Source organism: Oryx dammah, unplaced genomic scaffold (assembly GCF_014754425.2).
Source record: "Oryx dammah isolate SB20612 unplaced genomic scaffold, SCBI_Odam_1.1 HiC_scaffold_11232, whole genome shotgun sequence".
Lineage (NCBI taxonomy): Eukaryota > Metazoa > Chordata > Mammalia > Artiodactyla > Bovidae > Oryx > Oryx dammah.
In genome coordinates, this window is record NW_024080625.1 from 54723 (window position 1) to 76767 (window position 22045).

Below are 22045 nucleotides of genomic sequence, written 5' to 3' on the forward strand. Positions count from 1 at the left end.
CCGTGGGAGGCCTGTGGGAGTATTAGCTACAAAAGGAACAGGGAGAAAGAGAAGGGAAGAGCAAAGCAAGAAAAAAATTGCTCAAGACACAAAAGATGGAGAAAGCCCCCACCCCACCCCCAAGCGCAGGCGGAGTCGGTTGCTGTGTGCCAGGGTTGAGAACAGGTGGCTGTTGGATCAGAGTCCAGGGGCTCCTCCCCTCCCCGCTTCCCACTCTCCACGTTTCTGGAGGTCCCCAGGTCTCTCCTTCTCAGGCTGTGTTGTAAGGTGGGGAAATCTCAGGCTTTCAAGTCAAACTAGCGTAGGTTTGAATTCTAGCTCGGCCACCGAGTGACCTTGGGTGGGGACGGAGGACACGTGCTAATCTCGAAGAGCATCCGTTCCTTCATTTGTGAAATAAACCTTTCTCAGAGGATTGTGGAGAGAATGAGATGAACTTAGTTAAGTGGTTATGATTCTTACTGAAAGTCCCCCTGCGCTTGCCCTGGCCCCAGGTGCTGGGACCACAGAAATGAGCTCAACATGCAGCCTCGATGGAGTCTCCCCACCCCCACCAAAACATTCTGGAATACTCTGAGGCCTCAAGTACTTGGCCACCCCGTGTCTGTCTCATTCTAGACCATTCGCTTTCTTTTAGTGGAGGGTCCCAGCTAGTATGAAGAAACCATGGCAAACTTTCTAAAAAGGAAAGTTAAGTGGCTAATTAACGTGGCTAGTTAACTGGGGGAACCAGATCTGAACCAGGAGTTGGTGAAGGAGCTGGCAGTTTGCTATCATGCCATGCTGCTGGGGGTGCCTTGTCCTGTCCTTTGAGAAACAGCCTATTAAAAGGAGACAGAATGGTTATTTTAGGTCATTTTTAGGGGTCCCCTGGTGGCTCAGATGGTAAAGAATCTGCCTGCAATGTGGGAGACCTGGGTTTGATCCCTGGGTCAGAAGATGCCCTGGAGAAGAAACTGGCAACCCACTCCAGTATTCTTGCCTGGAGAATTCCATGGACAGAGGAGCGTGGTGGGCTACAGTAAATGGGGCCAGAGTCAGACATGATTGAAACACACACACACACGCATTTTGATGTTGCCTCCTGTGAACAGCCACCTGGACTTCAGGCCGTTGGGGAGACACTGCAGTGGACCACAAGCCCTGCCCACTTGGATTCGCAAGGGAGTGAGTCTGAGAAATGCTCTAAGTCTCTCACCTGCGAGTTTGAGCAACACCAGAAAATGGGTTTGTTTGAAATCTAGTTACAGAGAAAGCCTAACTGGGTTAAGTTGGAGAGAGACATAAAAAGGAGACCTGACTTTTCCCTGAGGAATCAGAGTGGGTGGTATTTGTTCCTGCTGTTTTGACGGCTGTGAAGGGGCGGGTGGGCTGGAGAACAGTTGTGCTGCTGGTGGTGATGGTGGGTGAGTTTCCTCACCCAGAAAAATCTTCAGCTAGCGTTTCCCCTGGTAGGGAGTCACAGTGTAGGTAAGGAAACTCCCTCGGCACCCGTGGGGAAATGACAGTCCCTGGCTGTCCCCAGGGAGATGCTGCCACAGCCTCGCTCCTTGTTTGTCCTGGTTGGCACCATCAGCATCTGGGCTGTGTCACCCTGAGTAGTTCAGAACCAGGGGGGCGGGGAACAGGAGGCATCTGAGGGGGGCGGTGCTTTCTTGACAGCTGTCAGGACAGATGTGCTGGAGGGATATACACTCAGAGGAGAAAAGCTCCGCAAGGAATAGGATGACTCAAGTATTATTATTTATTTATTCTTTTGGTTAATTAGGTCTGTATGGCTGGAGATTGGGGAAGTCTTTCATGCGATTTTTAACAGGGTGGGAGAGACAGAAAAGTAAAGAGTTGTTAGTGAATGTTTAACTTGTCACAGGTTAGCCTGGATATGAGAATCCTGCTCTCCAGCACCTGCTTGATACCTCCATTACCCCTCTGTGAAGTAGTGACCACTGTCTTCACTTCCCAGTTCAGGAAGAGGTTCAGAGATGCTATTTGTCCAAGGTTAGCGGACCACATAGCTACCAAGTTATAAAGCCAGAATTAAAACCCAAATATATGTCTCAAAGGGCTTCCCAGGTGGCGCAAGTGGTAAAGAATCCGCCTGCAATGCAGGAGACGCAGAAGAGGTGTGTGTTCAATCCCCGGATAGGGAAGATCCCGCGGAGGAGGGCATGGCAACCGACTCCAGTATTCTTGCCTAGAGAATCCCATGGACAGAGAAGACTCGCGGGCTGCAGTCCATGAAGTTGCAGAGTTGGAAATGACAGAAGCAACTTAACACATATGCATATGTATCAAAATTCCAGGGTCTTTCCACTCTACCACACTGCCTGGCTACCAGACACTGCTTCTGTTTAAGGAGCAGATAAGAGCTCTCGTTCCTTCACCTGCAAAGTGAGTGAGGAAAGAGCTGGGACCTCTTGGCCTCAGAACTCAGCAGAGTGCCTAGAATCCAGAAGGTGCCTCAATGTTTAAAGGAAAGAATACGTTCAGGTGGCTAAAGCTACCGGAAGTCTAGCTAGGCTAGTTTTACAGTATGTTGTTCTGGCTACTAGCGTTATGGTCTGGTACTCTGAACTGGTTAAAATACTGACAAAATATTTCCTTGAATCAGCTGCTGACCTCCAAACATGTACCATTTTGGATACCTGTTTCTTCCATGAAGTGTGCTTCCCTGCGGATTTAATTCTCCTCAGTGGGATGAAACCTGTATATTAGGCAAGACAAACCCTCACTTTGTTCAGTCAGATGGCAGGAATTCCAGGACAACAAGCCATTACTCTAATGACCTTCTCCAAAAGCAGAGGCTCACAGACTGATAACCATGTGTCGTGGCTTTTCCAGGCCACTCCCAACCTAATTAATATTTCATCCTGTTGTACCCCATACATACTTTCATACTCACAAGAATGTACCCTTGTTTTAGGATTCTGAAATATAAACCACTGAACAAGTGCCTGATCACCCCCTGGGATGGATCTAGTTGAAGCACAGGCAGGCCCTGTGAGCAGTGCTGCTCCATTTCACCCACAGAAGACAGCAAGGCTCGTCAATGCAATACTATTTAATACCTTGTATTGTTTTACCTGTCTATATCAGTTGTCCCAAGTAGTTTATCAGCCCCAGGAGAGGCTATGTTTTAGTCATCTTTCTCTCTCCTTAGCTTCCAGCTCAGCAACTATAAAAAGCACTCCCAAACATTGTTGCTAAGAGTGTAAACTCATGCATCTTTTAAGAGTACTTTATCAGTAACTGTATGGTCTAACAATTCCACTCCTAGGAATTTATCCTAAAGATCTACTCTCATATGTTATGAGTGATATATGTATTAAGAGAGCATTTGAGCAATACTTGTAATAGTAAAAAACTGAAAATCATCATTAGGGACTGGTTGAACTAATTATGATGAATTTATACAATGGGATACTATGCAACCATAAAAAGAACAGGTGTATTTATGTATACCAATGTTAAGAGGCCTAAGCAGTGTACATTCTTCTGATATATCAATATAGCAAATCTCTGAAGAGAGACAAGAAACTTAACAGTGGTTGCCTCTGGAGAGGGAATACATAGTCTAGAGTGGAATGGAAGCTTATTTTTCATCATATATCCATTTGAACTGCTTAGGTTTTTTTTTTTTTTTTTTTTCAAAAAACTATTCCCATATATTGATTTTTCTTAAAGCCAAACAGAAACTAGTTATAAAAAGAAAGGACAAATTAAAAAAAGCAAGCAAGTTGTTTAGGAATATGCATAATATGATTTACATTTATATAAAAGAGAGAAAATATATATTTGCATGTTTGGATTTAGAAAGTTTGTGATAAGTTATACCAGAAACTTATCAGTAACTTCTTCTGGGGAGTGGGACAAGGTAGCCAACAATTTTTTTACTTTCACATCATGTATCCTTTCATACCTTGAAAAAAATGAGCCTGTATTAGGTTTTTTTTAAAGTGAATTTTAAAAACTGCTGTAAATAAGGGGCCCATTAAATATTTGATGTACCTAAAGAAGCCATGTTAATTTAAATTTTCTCTCTCAAGTGGCACATAATTGACAAAGCTAAACCTGAAGTTTCAATCCTATCTTGTAGTCTGGGAAAGGACACAAGATTGATCTGTAGGACAAAATAGAAAGGGAAGGAAACATGATTAGGTAGGATGTTTCTGCACACACAGCAGGAACTGCCCAGGGTACAGAGCCTCCCTTCTCTTGGAAGGAAGAGCTGTCATGGGTAGCAAAGGATGAGCTGCACAGTTCAAACTTAAGATAAACTTAACTTCTCTTCACTGAAGAAAGTCAAACCGGCAAATTTAGGAGCAGAATATTTACAACATGAGATCCTAAATTAATTATAGTACATATTATCTAAAAAAAGAATGGTGGAATGCATATAGTATGCTCCTTTAATAAAAAACAAAACCAAAAATTAAAAGCCTATGTATGTGTATATGTATATATATGCTTTGAAAAAGGGTTGTAAGGATATATGCCAAATTATTAACAGTCATTACCCCCGAGGAATAGAATGGGAACATGGAAAACTTTTTTTCCTCTTACATTTCTGCATTATTTGATATTTTATTTTATTAAAGTTTTTTTTTTAATGTGGACCATTTTTAAAGTCTGTATTAAATCTGTTACAATATTGCTTTTGTTTTATGTTTTGGTTTTTTGGCCATGAGACGTGGGATCTTAATTCCCTGACCAGGGATCAAACCTGCACCCGCTGCACTGGAAGGTGAAGTCTCAACCACCAGACCACCAGGGAAGTCCCTATTTGATATTTTAAATGCTACTTTTATAATTAAAAGCAATATATTTTTAAAAAGCTTCATAATTTTCAAACTTTTTGTGGTCCTAGAAAAAAATCTTCAAATGTTTTTCTATAAGGAGATTTTAATTTCAACTTGAAGGCAGTTTTGACAAACATGTGGCCTCCCATCTGTTTAGGTGGTTAAATACAGTCTTGCCTGGATACAGGGATAGACCTCATAATCCTTCAAGGCCACTTCAATCTCTGAATTTCCTATAAAGTGTAGGTGACCAATTAATCAAAGCAGGACGGATGGTGTTGTTGGATAAATTCCCCCAAATGAGGTAGCCAGCTCCTTAGAAAATGGCTTCCCAGTATTCCTTGACTACTGTTTTCTTTATTGAAAGACACACACACACTCTTTCTCTCTCAATCTGTGCAACCAACCTGAACCCTGGCAGTTCAGCTTCAGCCAAAGGGCCAGGGGAAGCCCCGAGGCAGCTAGGTTCTGCACCACTGCCACTTACAGCCTGGATGGCAGACTTGGGAGAACAGACCCTGAGAAGAAAAAGCTCTGCTGTGATTAAATCATAGAGGCTGGGGCGGCTATGGGGCGGCAGTCTGACAGCAGCACCACCTGCCACGTGCAGGAACCCGATTACGTAGTGACACCTGCTATTCCTGAAGGGACAGGGTGGAGGACAGGGGTGCAGACAGAGCCTCTGCTGGAGCTACTGGCAGTTGATTTTTCAGAGCTGGTAGGTTCTCCTTTGGAAAGTTACCCTTCCGTCTCCTACAGACCTCTTCCCAAGAGAAACAGCTGCATCTGCTCACCCTGACTTTTGTATTTAATTTGGTTCTGAAGCTAAAGCAGTGGACAAATGACTGAGGAACTGGATACCCTCACTGAAGCCCCAAACAAGCTGTCTGAGTGACTTCTATTCCATGAGGCCCAGAGAAAAACAGTAATGAAATGAAGTCGCTTCCTGCGGTGAAACAAACGTGGGAACATTTATGCAATTGTTTTTATTTATTCAACTCTAAAGACTGACTGCAGCAATTTTTGGATGGTTGACACCTTAGATTAACACTAATTATATTGCTATAAATTTGGTTCAGGGTCAGAATGGGAATCAGGAAAGAGGGAGAACAATAGCAACAAAAATCTTCAAACACTGAAATGAACAAATACTTTTTTCCCTTGAATTAATGCTACTTTCCCATAGACTTCCCTAGACTGGTTTGCAGCCTAAGGTAATAGAAAACAAGGCTTGGGCATATGGAAGAAACCGCAGGTTAAGCCATGGTGCCAAGCGAGAGATTAAAACCACGATCTGAGTGTCAGGCTCAGGCACAGTTTAGGAGCCCAGACAGATTCTCAAATGTGTCCCAGGGTCCTTCCATTTTCACCTATTCAATTCCTCCTTTTCTGGCCAATTCAGAGCTGTACACAACCCCCTCACTGCCTCTCCTGCTCACGCTGTTGTTTACAGGGAACCCAACAGGCACGTGCGGCTCCTGCTGCAACAGAAAGGCAGCAAGACCAGCCGTGATCCTTCTCCTCATGAACGCCTGGACTGTCGGGCTGGCTGAGGAAGGCTTCTTCAGGTCTCCGGAAGGCCTGGAGCCCCGAGAAGAACACTGCTTACCCTTGGGAAACCTGGCAACAGTTGCCTGTGATTTCTGGTGGAAATGACCAATCAAAATCAATCCATCTCACTGGAAAAGGTCAAGGGGGAAAAAAAAAAAAACAGCTTCCCTTCCAAAAATGGTAAAGAGGAAACGAGGAGAGAAGAAACCAAAATATTTAGAATGGCATAAAAAGTGATATGCGTAAACTTCTTTTTGTTATTAAATCTAACTATAAGTTTCCTAAAGTCCAGTTACCAAGTTGAATTGTGTGGGAAAGAAGAGAGAGACGGCTGGAAATTTCCTCAGGAGTTCACAGCTTCAGGCTGAGAGGTCCTAGGTTTGCGCTGGGGGAGCCCCTTCCTGAACGAGGGCTTGGGTGGGCCGGGCTCCATGCTGGCTCCAGTCCCATCCGTCCCTGCAGAGTGAGCCTGGCCCCGTTCACTACTGCCTCCTGGTGCCTGGGATGGAGCACTCTGGTACCTGGAACCAGATGAATACCATGAGCTGTTTCTGTAACGACCCACGCTGTCGTGTCGCCCTTGGTTAGTGGGGTCACTGGACTTTGGGCCTTGTGGCCTGTAGCCTTGTCCTCCTCGTCTGTTTCCTGGCAATACCTAAGGATAAAAGAATACAATGTTCAGAGCACAGAGGTATGAGGGCACACCAGGTGTGCCAGTTCAGTGTACAGGAACATTCTGAAAGCCTAGCAGTGGTACCCCATGCTTGGGACTCGGTTCTCTCTTAATACTCAGGGAATTTGGTCAGCCGATCCAACCTAGACCTAATGAGAACTCATAAACCTTTCGCTATCTCCCCTCTGCCTTTCACCTCAGGGTCCTCTCCACTGAAGAGCTTTTCTTTAGCTGGGCTGAGGAAGAAAGAGCATTCTTTGGGGCTATTATAAGCCCTCAACTGGGCAAGTGTCTTATCACATGTCTGAATTTTGTAGATCATAAGCCATTTGTAAAGATAATGAACATCTGAATAATAAAATACGCTTCACTATGATCTACTTTGCTGTATATCATGAACCACAGATTAAATCACACTGCTGTGACATTTAACACATTCACAGTACAACCCGGAGAGCTCGTGGCACAGGATTTTATTTTTGTCCTCCAATTCCAACGTAATACCAGCCTGAAGAACTACTTACTTCAGGGTAATGCACAGCACTGCCTTGGATGGCTCTTATGGTATCTCCCTCAAATCAAGGAAAAGCAACTATGGATTCTGCTTCAACTTTCTAGCATCTGCTCCTTGCCCTACCTGGTTCATGCTCTCTCTCCCGGTGTGCTCTCCCTGTGCTTCTAAGGAGCTGCTGCTTCAGAGGCATTCTGGCGAAACCTGCCACTGTGGTGCTTTCCACCTCCAGATGGGTGCACGACTCCCAGTGTGACCAATTACCAGTCAAGACTACTGCCTACGACAGCGAGGATCACTGCCAACATCAGAAAGTCAGTAGTCCTGGCAACGGGAAATCTAAACTGGCTGGTGAACTGGAACATACACACCAAACCCTTTCTCTGGAACTAACTGAGGCTGGAGGGATTCAAGATAGGTGTGGAAGGGGCATAAAGAGAAGCCAGTCATGTACTGGGCTGTCATGTTAAACTGTGACAACCTGGTTTAAAAGCTTTTCTGCCTAACACGCTCAGTGTGGAAGCTAGGTTACCTCTCGGTGAGGCTGGTAGGATCGGCCACCGGAGTTTGCTGTGGTTGCAGGCGTCTCTCCCGGTGCCGAGTTCTTCTTGTTAGCGCTTGTAAGGCTGGCAGCAGAGGCGCAGGTGGAAGCAGCAGCAGCAGAGGCGTCACACGGGCTACCCAAAGACACAGATGCGACCAAGCTACATCGAGACCGGGTCGAATAGCTGTTCTTTGGATGGGACACTGAGACAGAAATATGAGGAAGATGTGGTCACATGATAGAAAAGCACGCCTGGTAATGTTCTCCCTGTTTCTCCATTTTACAATGAGCAACTTAGGATAAAGAACTGTCTGAGTATTTGTAAAGCTAAGCTTTTAAGGAGGTAACAGGAAGGAAAACCTCCCTTCTGCCCTCTTCCTCCACGCCTTCCAAATCCCCGCGGCTTTGTAACAATCCGTCAGAGCGGCCCATCCCCCCACCAACTAATGATTTCTTGGCGTTCCTACCACCTCAACGCCTGGCTTTGGCTCCAGCGGCTGACTAAGCCTAGGAACAATAGTATGGGCCATATGTTCAGTTTCCTATGCAAGGAACATTTCTAAAGTACCGACTTCGCAAAGAAAGAAAAAGTTAAATGAAAAGCTAAATTCTTTTTTAAACATTTGAATGATGCAAGATGAGTTACGTACAAACAGAACTAGTCTTCACAACAAATATCTATCTTCCTAAGGTTCTTTCTGCAAACGTAACTCCAAATTCAAAATAGCAATCTAGTTGAAAAATATTAACATTTTCAAGTTTTGTCAGAATTCAATGGTTTAAAAGTAGTCCCTAGATTTTTTTTCCTTGGTTTTAAGCCTGGGCTAATGAGTCTGAGTGAACTCCGGGAGTTGGTGATGGACAGGGAGGCCTGGCGTGCTGCGATTCATGGGGTCGCAAAGAGTCGGACACGACTGAGCAACTGAACTGAACTGAATGTTGAGTTCACAATCACTGCCCTAAGTCCAACATTTATTTCACTTTTATGCCAAGACTTAAAGAACAGAAGAGCTGAGCTCAGGGTCTCCAGGTTTGACTGATGCATCACTTACAAGCGTTCATCTTAGAGGCATCTCTGTTCCCACCTCCTCACCCCCTGGCGGGTGGAGGAGGTGGGAACAGACACCTGTTATGTGCCAGGCAAAGCAGGTAGTGTTACCTCCATTTTGGAGAGGAGTAAACTGAGGGCAGCATGTAGAGTACAGACACAGGGATTCAAACCTGGTCTGACTCCAGTGCACATGCTCTTTACACTGCAGCCAAACACCTCTCAGCTCAGCAGAAAATGATGAAAAAACAACCATAAATTTAGGGAGTTGGGAAATGCCCATCCTCAGAGTTCAAAGCATCTGTGTTCACTGACTTGTTAAGTGTCTCCAAGTCCCTTCTCATAAAAGCAAGCAAGCAAGCAAACCAAAACCCAAGAAGGAGCGAGAGTCAGGGGAGAAGCCAGTTGGCACTTCAGTCTCTAGTTAGGAGAGGGTGGTCTTCTCCTCACCGTCTCTGGCACCCTGAATCTCTCACCATCTCACCTTGTCCAAATGAATCAATGTTCTTCTTCAGGGTCTCTACATCACAGGTGAATCGGGCCACTCGTCCCAGATCCTCATCATATTTACGTTCACTAACAAAGTGCTGGAGAAAAGACAAAGACAAACCTCCAGATGAGACAAACAATGTGCGGGATTTCTATCTTGCTATGCAATGCAGGAGAGCTGGCTTCAGTCCTGGGTCAGGAAGATCCCCTAGTAAAGGAAAATGGCAACCCACTCCAGTACTCTTGCCTGGAGAATCCCATGGACAGAGGAGCCTGGCGGGCTACAGTCCACAGGGTCACAAGAGTCAGACACGACTTGGTGGCTAAACCAACCATAAACAGATAAACAGGATTACTTTCAACTGATTTTTGTGCTTCAAATTTCACTAAGTGGTCATATATTACCAATGCTGGGTGGCTGACGAAAGCCAGCCGTTTTCTTTAAGAGTCTAAAGATAAGTCCATTTGGGAGCGTTATGAAATGCTGTATGAAGGTCATTAGGTGGAAATCAAGAGAAACTTAAGGAGGGAGAAGGAACTCACGATGGAGGGCCATCTTTCTCTCCACTCTTGGCTACTCTTCACACTGCTCCATTATATACACAGGCAGAGGCAGCAAAAATGTCCATAGTTACAACAATGATTCCATTTAAATAAATGGTTTGGTGTTCTTTAATAGAAACTTCCTTAGGAAACCCACTGCACCTCTTTATACAAAGTAGGATTTGTTAGTCCTTGAAATAGGAACAATTTCTTGAGTTGGAAAATCATTCATGTGAAAAGTCAGCTTTGCAAATCAGAAGAGTTTGTGCTGCAAGTAATTTAATCCTTTTAAGCAGACTGAGCCGAGAAGTAACCAACCTCTTGGGTCAAAAACTAACTATACTACAGAAATAGTGGGACTAGAAAAATGTCAGGAATAAAATGCTTCTGGGGTCTATTTCAATAAACAATTTCTAAGGTAGCCTGGAATCATTTTTTCAGATGACAAAGAGAATCAGAAAGAAAAGTTAAGGCCTAGATATAATTTGGAAGAACTGAACTCCTCAGAGCAGTCCTCTGTCTGGGGGTGTCCTAATTCCACTTTGGATTTTCAAGGGGTAGAATCAAATGCATCAAATCCTTGGGATGCACCTAGAAGCAATAAATGGGAGAGAAGGAATAACAATTAGCTTTGGGCCTTGAAGTCCTAAAGCTTCAGAGTATATTGTGGCTCAGGAAAGCTCATGAATCTCTATAACAAAGCCTTCAGACACGTAATATCAGTCTGAGATTAATTCTGAAGCAAATTCTAGGGTTTGCTGAGCCAAAGACATAACAGGAATGACGGAAATAAAATGATCTGGAAATAAGACATTTAAATTGCACAGCACCCACTTCAGTACACTGAAAACGTGGAGAAACAGATCCTTAGTCAGCCTGCAGAAATATTTCTAGCAGCTCTTCAACCACGTGGGAAGGGGAACAGATGAAGCCTATGAGAGCCAGAATTCTTATCTAATTCCAAAGGGGTTTCCGGCTTCTCCCAGATAGTTGAATGAGACTGGCATCAATACGAGGAAGACTCTCCATAAATTTAGCAAAATAGCCTTAGTTAATTAGAAAATGGTACTTTAAAACTTACATTTCTGGCTTCACTATTTCTCCCCAGTATAGTCTAAGGGGAAGGCGCGAGGGGCTAATACAAATATAGGTTTGCATGAAAGACCAGGTCAGGATGGTAACCGGGATGCCTGTAAGGTCTCAGATGATCTTCTGTCTGTGCTTTTATTTTCCAAAGGCTGTTATAAAACCTCCCCAGTAAGTATTCCTCTTAAATATGGCAGTAAATTTCACACTTCAGAAACAGCAGAGTTAGGTCTTGGGAGCAGAGAAGGCCAACTCCCTTGGTTCATACAGCTCACAGCTGAGAAACAATTAGAATGCCGGTATCTACAACTACCCATGATTAACCCAGCTTCTCTTGGGTGCCCATCTTAGTCTCAGAAACACTGTTCTTTACATAAGAATTTAAAACGTCTGAGTATTGAATCTAAATAATCTTTACAGACAGATTACAATATAACCAACATCTCAAACTCCCCATTTTTCTCTCAATCATTTAAATGTCTACTGAACACCTACTAGGTGTCAAGGCACTATGCCGGGGCCCTGGAGACACAGTAGTGCCTATCAAGTGAGGAAGACAGGTTACTCAACTACACATGCAATTATAAGTGTGCTAGGGGGCACAAACAGGGGATGTGACAGGAAAGCCAGAAAGGATGAGGAGATCAGGGATGAGATGTGAGCTGGAATGGTGCGGGGTAGGGGGTTGGAGGGGAGTGGGGGAGAAAGGAGGGAAGAGAATGTTCTGGGCAGATGGGAAAGCATGTGCAACAACCCTGACAGGAGGGAACAGGTATGCCTGGGGAAAGGAGAGCTAGCACAGCTGAAGCGCTGGGAACAAGGGGGACAATGTGCAAAGGATGGCAGTAGGGCCAGACCATACGGAGCCCTGTAGGCCGTTAAGGATTAGAGACTATTCTGAAAGCAACGGGAAGTCTGAAGCAGGGTCTGTAGTGTGAGGAACAGATATGAACAGGTGAGGATGGCAAGGTGGTGGCCAAGTGGAGAACTGGAATTAGTTAAGAGGCTACTTCAGAAGTCAAAGCAAGAGATCACAGTAGTTTGATCATGATGGTGGTGGTGGAGACAAAGAGAAAAGGTCAGATATGAGATTGTGCAGAAGGTCAAATGGACAAGGTCTGCTGATAGATTTAATTGTGGGGAAAAGGAGAAACTTTCTAAGGTTTCCACTTTGGACACTGGGCAGATGACAGTACCACTTACAGAGCAAGAGAACTTGGAAAAGGGCCAGGTTTGGGAAGAAGGGGTCATGAGTTCAATATATTGGATATCGCCATGAATTATGGAGATTTGCTACCTTAGTCCCCGAGGGTAAGAAGAAAGCCAGAAAAGAGAAGGAAGTTTTACCTTGATATCAGCTCTGAGCTCGACCAACTGCTCTTCTGACATCCGAACAGCCACATCAGTCATCTTCTTTAGAAGTTCGGCTTTCTTTTGACGGCTAAGCAAAATTTCCACTGTAGAGGGAAAGAGAGCATAACTCTTATGGTCTGCTAAATAGGACAAAGAAGGACTGGAAATATAGGCCTTGCAGTGTGTACTCGCACAGCCAAAGGCTTAGCTGCCCACCCACCCAGAAAGTGAAAATACCAAAGGTCCAGTTTCCACCTTCTTGAGGGACTCTGAAGGCAGTTTATCTGGTAAACACTTTTTTATGACTCATAAAGACTCATAAATCATTTGCCATTTTTCTTTCTCCTCTTCCCAGTTAAAAAAAATTTATTAAGAAGCATGTACACTGGGACTTTCCTGGTGGTCCAGTGGTTAAGACTCTGCACTCTCAATGCAGAGGGCATGGGTCTGGTCCCTGGTCAGGGACTAGATCCCACAGGCTTCAACTAAGGGTTCACACACTGCAACTACAGATCCTGCATGCTGCAGCTAAGACCCGGTGCAGCCAAAATTAAATTAAATCTTCCACTTGACTCTGTGTTCCCCTCCCTGGAAGAAACCACTGACAACAATTTTTCACGTATATTTCCTAATATACTCTCTGCATATATGGAATACCACAATACTCAAGTTCTCTAATGATGCATATTTAGATTGTTCACAGTCTTTTTTTGTAGAATAACTTTTTAAATATTTTAATTAGAAAATAATTTTTTTTTGGCCACACTGTGGATCTTAGTTACCTAACCAGGAATGGAACCTGAGCCCCCTGAAGTGGAAGCTTAAAGTCTTAACCACTGGACCGCCAGGGAAGTCTGTTTTACTGCTTTTAAAAAAACATCATCTTTGGTTTGCTCTGAGGTGCATAAATCAGGTATGGCCATGAAGGATAATAGATAATAAAAAGTCTCCCAGAGTAAAGAGCCAGGGACTACAGAGGACAAACACCCTGTAAGGCTGGCTGGGGAGAAGGACAGCGAAGCCTGGGTCCCTCATATTATTTTGGAGATGCCCTATAGCCCTGGACTGCTTACCTCTGGACCTTTCATTTCATGAGAGAAAAAGAACCTCACATTTATTTAGGCCATTCCATGGCATGCAGTTAAACTCAATTCCTAACTGTTACGCACAGAATCCTATAACCTACTGAGAAATTAGCCAAATTTAAGTTAGAAAAAAATAGAATTTTTGAAGAGCTACATTCGGTGTTACAGAGAGCTGGAATGTCTTTAGCAGGTTTTCTCAGTCTGATTTGCCACAAATGTGGATGGGCTGCCCATTCCCCTGTCAGGTTAAGCAATAGGGCACACTTTTGCAATAAATTAGGAACATGCATATGAAAGTTTCTCAACACAAAGGCCCAACAAATACAAATGATTCATTGGTCTGGCTCCCAAGATAAAATCTATTTGTCATTTGTATCAAATTCACTTTCTCTCAGCTTCAGCATTCTAGGATTCTAAGATAGAATTGCAAATCTCAAGATTTACAAATCTCAAACGTGTCAAGTACAGATTTCTACACATAGCATACAATTCAGAGAGCCTAAGTATACGATCTTGGACAAGTCACATTTTTTCCAAGGAACTAGCTTTTTCATTTATGAAATGAAAAAAATTAAAAAGTCAGAAAACCTAAATCTCTCGTAAGGTTGATGTTAAGATCAGATATGAATGAGTGTGTAAAACCCTAAACTGTGAAGTACTATGAATAATTAATAAAACGATAATACATAAAAAAGAAAAAAGAAATTTGATATTATTGGTAAAAGAGTAATTACATTAGTGTCATTGAGAACTAGGATTTTTAGTATGGGAGCAATGAGATACTGATATAAAATTGATGAATTTGAGCAAAAATCTGTAGCTCTGAATTTGATACTAAAAGATTGGCCATGAATTGATAATTGGTTAAGGCTGGGTACTGGGGGGGAGGTAATTATATCAGCCTCTCTATTTGAAATATGTTAAATTTTTTCCTATAAAAGATGTAGTTTTAAAAGCACCTTCTTCTCAACAGGAAGGACTATGTCTTTTTTCCTCTCTGAAACTTCACCTTCAAAAAGAGAACACATCGGTACGAGAATGGACCGAAACTGGCACTAGAAATTTCAGGATATACCACTCAGTTTAAGTGATATCTCACCTCTGAAAAACAATGGATAGCATCTCTGCTATGTATCCAACACTTTGTTGCTGCTGCTGGTGCTGCTAAGTCGTTTCAGTCGTGTTAGACTCTGCGACCCCATAGACAGCAGCCCACCAGGCTCCCCTGTCCCTGGGATTCTCCAGTCAAGAACACTGGAGTGGGTTAAAATGGATCAAAACTGAACTCAATTCAGTGCTTCAAAGCTGCCTCCTCTGGTCCAAGACCACAGACACAAATGTGAGTCATTTCAACTTATATCCATTCTCAACAGTTTGAGAGCAGGTTAAAAGAAACAACCTTCCTAATTACAAATCTGGCATTCAATGCACGAAGATAAAAACTGCTGAAAAGCCCTAAATCAATGCCACGGTACAAAGTGCAGTTGACATTCTCTTCTTTTCAGATAGCTGTCTATCTTTAACCTAATCCTTAACAGAAATGACAAAAACAGTGATCTGGGTTCTTCTGTACAAAATCCCACAAATTATTCAACTTAGACTATTCTTCCAGAATCTATTTTAGTAATCTTTCAAAGAGTCCCAGTCATGGGTATCCTGAACCCTCAATTAATTGACTTTTTCCCTAGCCAAGGATAACAGACACTGAGTGAAGTTTCAACAAACCGAGAAAACAAAGTTCTGCAAGAGGTAATGACAGGGATATATATATTAATTGTAGGCAACCTGGTAACGTCTCTGATTATGTCAAAGGCTTTTTCCCAAGTAGGAAAAAACCCAAAGGAATTATTCAGTCACTGAAGGAAAAAACAAAATAAACCCCAGGCACCTGCAAGATAACCGATTTTCCTTAGCTGGTGCTGAGGTGGCAGATACCATGATGTAGACATTGAAATCTATATTCAAAATATTAAAATTTGGAAATATTGATAAACAGGCTATTATAAAGTTGTTTCACCTGAAAGCATTCCTATGTCAGCATAGTACAATTGCTCAAGACTGTTTAACTAAATATACAAACTCTTACTGTGGCATTTACATTGAGCTTTTGTTATGGGGATTGAGAGGCAGGTACTTATTAACTGCTAATAGTTTTAATAAAGATCAATCTTACTTGCTTCAGCTTTCACTTTGTCCATTTCAGCAAGCAACGCCACTTCCCGATCCATTAAACTAGGAAGGGATGACAAAAGGAAAGAATATTGGATCAGAAACTCAAACAGAAAAATGGCACAGTGTTAATAGTGGAGAAAGACTTATGCATTTGTTCCCTAAAAGCATACTACAAAATAAGCACTGTATATACCACATGAAAATCTTACCTCGCCCTCAGCAAAGACTATTTTAAAGATTTCAATACAGAAATCTAATTCCCTTTTATTTCTACTGACACATATTACAGTAAATCAGTAGCTAGACATTTAAGGGTTGGGAACCAGTAGATGGCAGTAGCGAACTACAAAACACTTTTTGGTAAGTTGTGCTAAAGCACAAGTCCTCACGAAAATTACATATTTCTACATATGTGCATATATTTTATTTTATATTCTGGTCTATAAAACTGGTCGGTTTTGCTTCTAATGAATTTTTACCAACCAATACCCCTGCTAGGGCCCAACACATTTAGCCACCATTAGGATTTATAGATCTTCAACATTTTAGCACAGTTGCTTACCAAGTCCACTAGCACTTTCGTCTTTAGAGTAGTCAAAAGACACACATACTGCTGCTAGTTTTGGATAAACGTTTAATAATAATCCAGAAAAGATGGATCAAAGATTTCTGGAAGGCTTTTTACCGAAAAAGAACATTAAACAGGCAAATAGAATTTTCTCCACTATAAATGTAAATGGTTTGTAAGCATGGGAAAGCTTTTCCATGTTCTTATAAAAGAGCCCACCATCTTCAATGAACATATAGAGAGATAACAGGTTGCCCTAGTATTAAACCTCTGGATACAAATAATTTTCCTTACCACATCAATTTTGCTTAAATCTTACAGAGTGGCAAAAAAAACCCAAAAAAACAAAAAAACTACAGCTTTACTATCTGTACAAACATAAAATGTTCCAACTCTCTTCATAGTTGACATTCATTCTAATTTCTCCTTTTGAATGGGTGTATAACTACAGGGTTAATAAAAGTTCTCTCGTTTCTGGTTGTAAAACTAATCACACACATATGCATACACACACACACACACACATATATATACACATACACACACACACAGGGAAAAAACCCAACTCAGTTTAGCTCTATATGTTGTTATGTTAGCACAAAGTAGTTAATATGGAGACTATAGAGTGAGATATTCAAAAAACTATAAGGCAGGGACATTTTCTCAAGGAGTAAAATCCTTCATAGTGAAGTGATAAAGAACAGGTTTGATAATCATTATGCATGATGTTAATACACAGACTTGTAACAAATTTGGTCAGCATATTAATTCCAAAGTGCCAGACTAGAGAGAAGAGGGCTTCCCTGGTGGCTCAGAGGTTAAAGCGTCTGCCTGCAATGCAGGAGACCTGGGTTCGAGCAACACTTTTGCTAAGAAAGCATTTCCCAAACCCTGGCAACATTTTGCTCCAAGAACTCTAGCAGCATTTGGAATACCTAAAAAGCAAAACAAAAGCACATCTGAGACAGGAGCTGCCAGGCCTCAAGTTCAGTATTATCACTTCTCCTCTGCTGCTGAATCACTTTAAAATGCAGACACTGTCCATCAGATGACAAATTTAACTGACGAAGCTTGTAAAATATTTATTAAAAGAGCTTAGCAAACAAGTAAGCTTTCTGCAGCTTACAATCTTTATTATGAGGTAGCAGAGTGCCACAGGAGTGCCAGAGTGCCTTCCTCTCAGCAAGGAAAAACAGTACCATCATCATGAGACTTTTTATAGTGTCACTATGAGCTAGCACGTCAGGACGGCACTTCTATTTCCTGTAAGAATGGTCAGCATCCCTTTACACAAGCTTTGTTTCTTGAATCACTCATTGGTGATCATAAGAAATCCACAGTGCAGTGTGTGGGGAATCATGACGGCGTGAGTGCTCAGTTGTGTCTTGACTCTCAGCTACCCTATGGACGGTGGCCTGCCAGGCTCCTCTGTCCAGGGGAGTTTACAGGCAAGAATACGGGAGTGGGTTGTCATTTCTTCTGCCAGGGGTCATATGACCATTCCAATAAAAAAATAAGCTTACCTTTCCATGCCAAAAAACACTGAAAAGCAATAAGGACTTTTATTTCTTTTTGTTTGTTGTCTGTCATGTTACTATCTATTGATAACATCTACTGAAAGATTCTGTGATGTCAGCCAAGCATTAAACAGAGGAATCTATGGACTAACTGTTAGGATATTTTCTCAGAGAGAAGCCTGATGAATCTCTGCAATTTTTCATTAAATTTTTTACAAGTCTTTAAAATAGAAAAATGAATAAATGTTAAATTACATCTAGTGTTAAGTACCTGACAATTAGTTTTTCTGATAATAATTTAAGTGCCTGACATTAAGCTTTTGGTTGCCGACATTCACTTCAAAGATAATCATCTCAAATAAATAAGCTTCACAAGAGAAAGGGCCAGGCCAGGCCATCCTCTTAGAAGGTCCTGGGTGAGCCACATAACTGACCACTTGAGTGACCGGAACTTTTCCTTCCCATGTTTTAATTCTTGCTTTCATGTTTTAAATCCACTAATAAAGAATGAACCCACAAAACTCAAGGCACCCCATCCTGGACCCCAATAAAGTCATGACTCAAGGTTCATGCTCTCCTTAAACACACTTTACTGGGTGGTTCTAGGCATGCCATGTACCCTCCAGGACTTGTGAGTAATAAACCTTGTTTTTGTTGCTGAGGTGCATGTGGCAATCATTAGAGCCACAAGGGCCTGTCTGCCACAACACTGATTCACGGGGTGGGGGCCACAAGTAGTCCAGGGCCCAGGTGAGTGCCCTCAGGCACTGCTAGCTGATGGCATCACCGAAGTAAGCTGAGACCAACACAAACACTATAAGAACTTTCTTAAAAGTATATCACATAATGTATTACAGTTGTATAGATGAATGACTATGTTTTAGGTAATGAATGCTAGAGCATTTAGGGATGACACGTTATGATGCCTGCAACTTCCAAATGGTTCCACCAAAACACACACACACAGCAAAGACGCTGATCACTGTACTCCCCCTTCAACTTTTCTGCATTCTGAAAGTTTAAGTTGTGGAAATATGTGCATCACAAAATAAACGGAGAAAGTGAGAAGAGTTAAGAAGTGGAAAGTGGCTAAGCATAAGATAAAGAGCAGAGGCAATTTTCACAATTAAAAGTAGTAATTTAATGTAACATAACTTTCTGACAATGAAGAAACTTTAGCTAAAGTTTTCCATCTGTTCCTAAGCTGTGGTGGTGCCAGAAGGAATCTGTAGCCGAGAGATTCAAAAGTACCTGTGGTTTGAGGTAACAGTCTTTCAGATGCCATAACTATGAGCAATGAGTCCTTTCAGAGTGATGAAAGGCTCATTCACACCACCAGACTTTCTGTTGTTACCTTACTCACTCAGTACATGAGGGTACTAAACTTGCAACTGTCCTGTCAATTTCCTGAATGGAAACACACCATGATGAGCATCTGATACACTAGACTCAGAAACTGCTAATGAAATTCTGCTAAATATCCTTGGGACTCTAGAAAGACACAAGGTCTTATTAAGCCTGGGTCTTATACAGCACACAGAATTTCCATATCCTGTCTTTGACCACAAAGGATGGTTTTAGATGTCCTGTCACTGTTAAGGAAAAAGACTGGTAAATGTCTGAATGTTCTGTATTTCCTTCCCTCCTTACCAAGACTTTTTTTTTTCCACCATCTTACCATTTCCTCAACTTACTCTAAAGCTTTTTGTGTAATTTACTTGGTCAAAATAGTTGTCCCTGTAGCATCACCACTCATATCTCTAAGATACATTATATGTCCATCATTGAAAGTAGGCTCTTCAATTAATATTTTTAACATGTAGCTTACTGATTATACTATTACCTTCAGTAATTTCTTGGCTCCAAAAAACTATTAACTATCATTTGTTTATGATCGTTACATTAGTGTGTGTTCAGTCACTTTCTTTGTGTCCGACTCTTTGCAACCCCATGGACTGCAGCCCGCCACGCTCCTCTGTCCATGGGATTCTACAGGCAAGAATACTGGAGTGGGGTGCCATTGCCTCCTCCAGGGGAGCTTTCAACCCAGGGATGGAACCCGGGTCTCCTATGTCTCCTGCATTGGTAGGCGGGTTCCCAGTGTCGCCTGGGAAGGCCCAGCTGCATTAGAAAACACTATTATAACAGAAACAATTCTAGCAACTGTTGAGCAACTAATTATTTCAGGGGTTTATACTCTAAACCACCTAATAATGTTCTTACAAAACATTTATACTTGATTTTATTTGCTGAAAACTTAAAACCTATTTATTATAATTCCACTAAAGCAGAAATCCAAGCAAAGCCCAGCCAATGCAAACACCTTTATTTTTCTGGACACTTCCTCCTTCTCATATAAAACAACCAAAAAAGAAAATTTTTAGTAGTTTTCGTTAGCAGAGAATTAAATGACACTTCATTTGTTTCATAAGTCTCCGTATTCCCAACACTGGTTTTATGAGTATGGTACACACATTTGGGCTCAAAGAGCATCTCAGTTCTAAAGTAATACCAGGGACCATATGACTCGATGATATCTTACAATACTTACAATATGTTTTGGGAAAAAGAAATAGCAGCAATTTGCAGGGGGGCACAGTTAGATTCTTGGTCTGGGAACTAGGAATCAAACCCGTGTGTGACACATGCCCCAAGAGTCTCTCTTCCAGCTTTAGTGCAAAAGTGAGCCATCAATGGTGACGGGTGGGATGAAGATCATAGGTTACTGGGAGTCAGAATACACAGATTCAAACATTGAGTCTGCGACTTAAATATGATGTCATGTTAGGCAAACAGCTTAACCTAAGACTCAAATTCCTTTTAACAAAATAAATTAAGGCTTCCTCTTCACAGGACAGAAATCAGTATGAAGAAATCAGATAGTATGATTGAACATGTTTGGAAAGGAACCTGCTTGTTTTGTATGACTTAGTTATTTTCTCAGATGGTTAAAGAGTTAGAATTCTTTTAAATTTATTTATTTTTAATTGGAGGATAATTGCTTTACAATGTTGTGTTAGTTTCTGCTGTACAACAGTGTGAATCAGCTGTATGTACACATGTATCTCCTCCTTCTCAAGCCTCCCTACCCCCACCCCCATTCCACCCCTGCAGGTCGTCACAGAGCACTGAGCTGAGCTCCCTCTGCTATACAGCAGCCTCCCACTGACGATCTAGTTTACACATGACAGTTGTATATATGTCAATACTACTCTCTCAATTCATCCCACCCTCTCCTTCCCCTGCTGTGTCCACAAGTCCGTACTGTATGTACATTTGCGTTTCTATTCCTGCCCTGCAAATAGGTTAATCAGTACCATTTCTCTAGATTCCATATATATGTTAATATATGACGTTTTTCTCTTTCTGACTTACTTTACTCTGTATAACAGGCTCTAGGTTCATTCACTTCACTGCAACAGACTTAAACTCATTAGAATTTTAAGTCAAAGACTATCAAGAACCATGGAGGCCAAATACTAGTAGAAATAAGATGCTAATGTACTAAACATGCAAAAACTGAAGAATAATTTAAAACTAAAGAGTGCTAGGTACCTTTCTGATAACATATTATAACAGTAGCCTATTCCTTTATTTCTATGGTTTTTAGACATTTTTGAAAGTGCTTTTGTTCATAAAATGATTTTCTGAATTTTCAGCATCTCTATAGATGAACTTTAAGGATCTAAAAGCATTTGTTAAGACTAATGATAGTTTAATATAAGAAAAGAGAAGCTCAAATAAAAGGAAGTAACTTTTCTAAGGTGAATGAACAATCAGCCAGGAAAAATTTCAGTCTTAAGCACAGGCTTATATTGACTTCATGTGTTGCAGAATCTCAAATTTCTTACGACTTTTCTCCTTTTAATAAGTATCTTTTGACTTTCAATAAAACAGAAACTTTATTTAAAAGGCAGGTTAAGCATGTATCCTTTGCCCTGACACATACTATGACAACCGTTCAAAATGGTTTACACACTCTAGCTTCATGTTCCACTTCATATCCTGCTCCCTAACAGACCTAAACTTTAAGTCAACTAGGAGCTCCAACAATGTGTCAGACAGATTTTATTAATTAACAAGAAAAGTAAACCTGGGTCTAGTGA

General features: G+C 41.7%; 1 protein-coding gene across 1 annotated transcript in view; it reads right to left on the bottom strand.

The window, feature by feature from the left end:
* Window positions 1–3046: 3046 nt before the first annotated feature.
* Window positions 3047–22045, bottom strand: part of LOC120861348 (spermatogenesis-associated serine-rich protein 2) — a 154215-nt gene continuing 135216 nt past the window's right edge. Inside the window, exons 9-13 of the mRNA XM_040236997.1 lie at window positions 15856–15914; window positions 12592–12701; window positions 9611–9713; window positions 8067–8281; window positions 3047–7005 (exon numbers count right to left, since the gene is read on the bottom strand). Coding sequence (XP_040092931.1) covers window positions 6694–7005; window positions 8067–8281; window positions 9611–9713; window positions 12592–12701; window positions 15856–15914 — 799 coding nt within the window. The 3' untranslated portion in view covers window positions 3047–6693. The remainder of the gene's footprint in view (window positions 7006–8066; window positions 8282–9610; window positions 9714–12591; window positions 12702–15855; window positions 15915–22045) is intronic.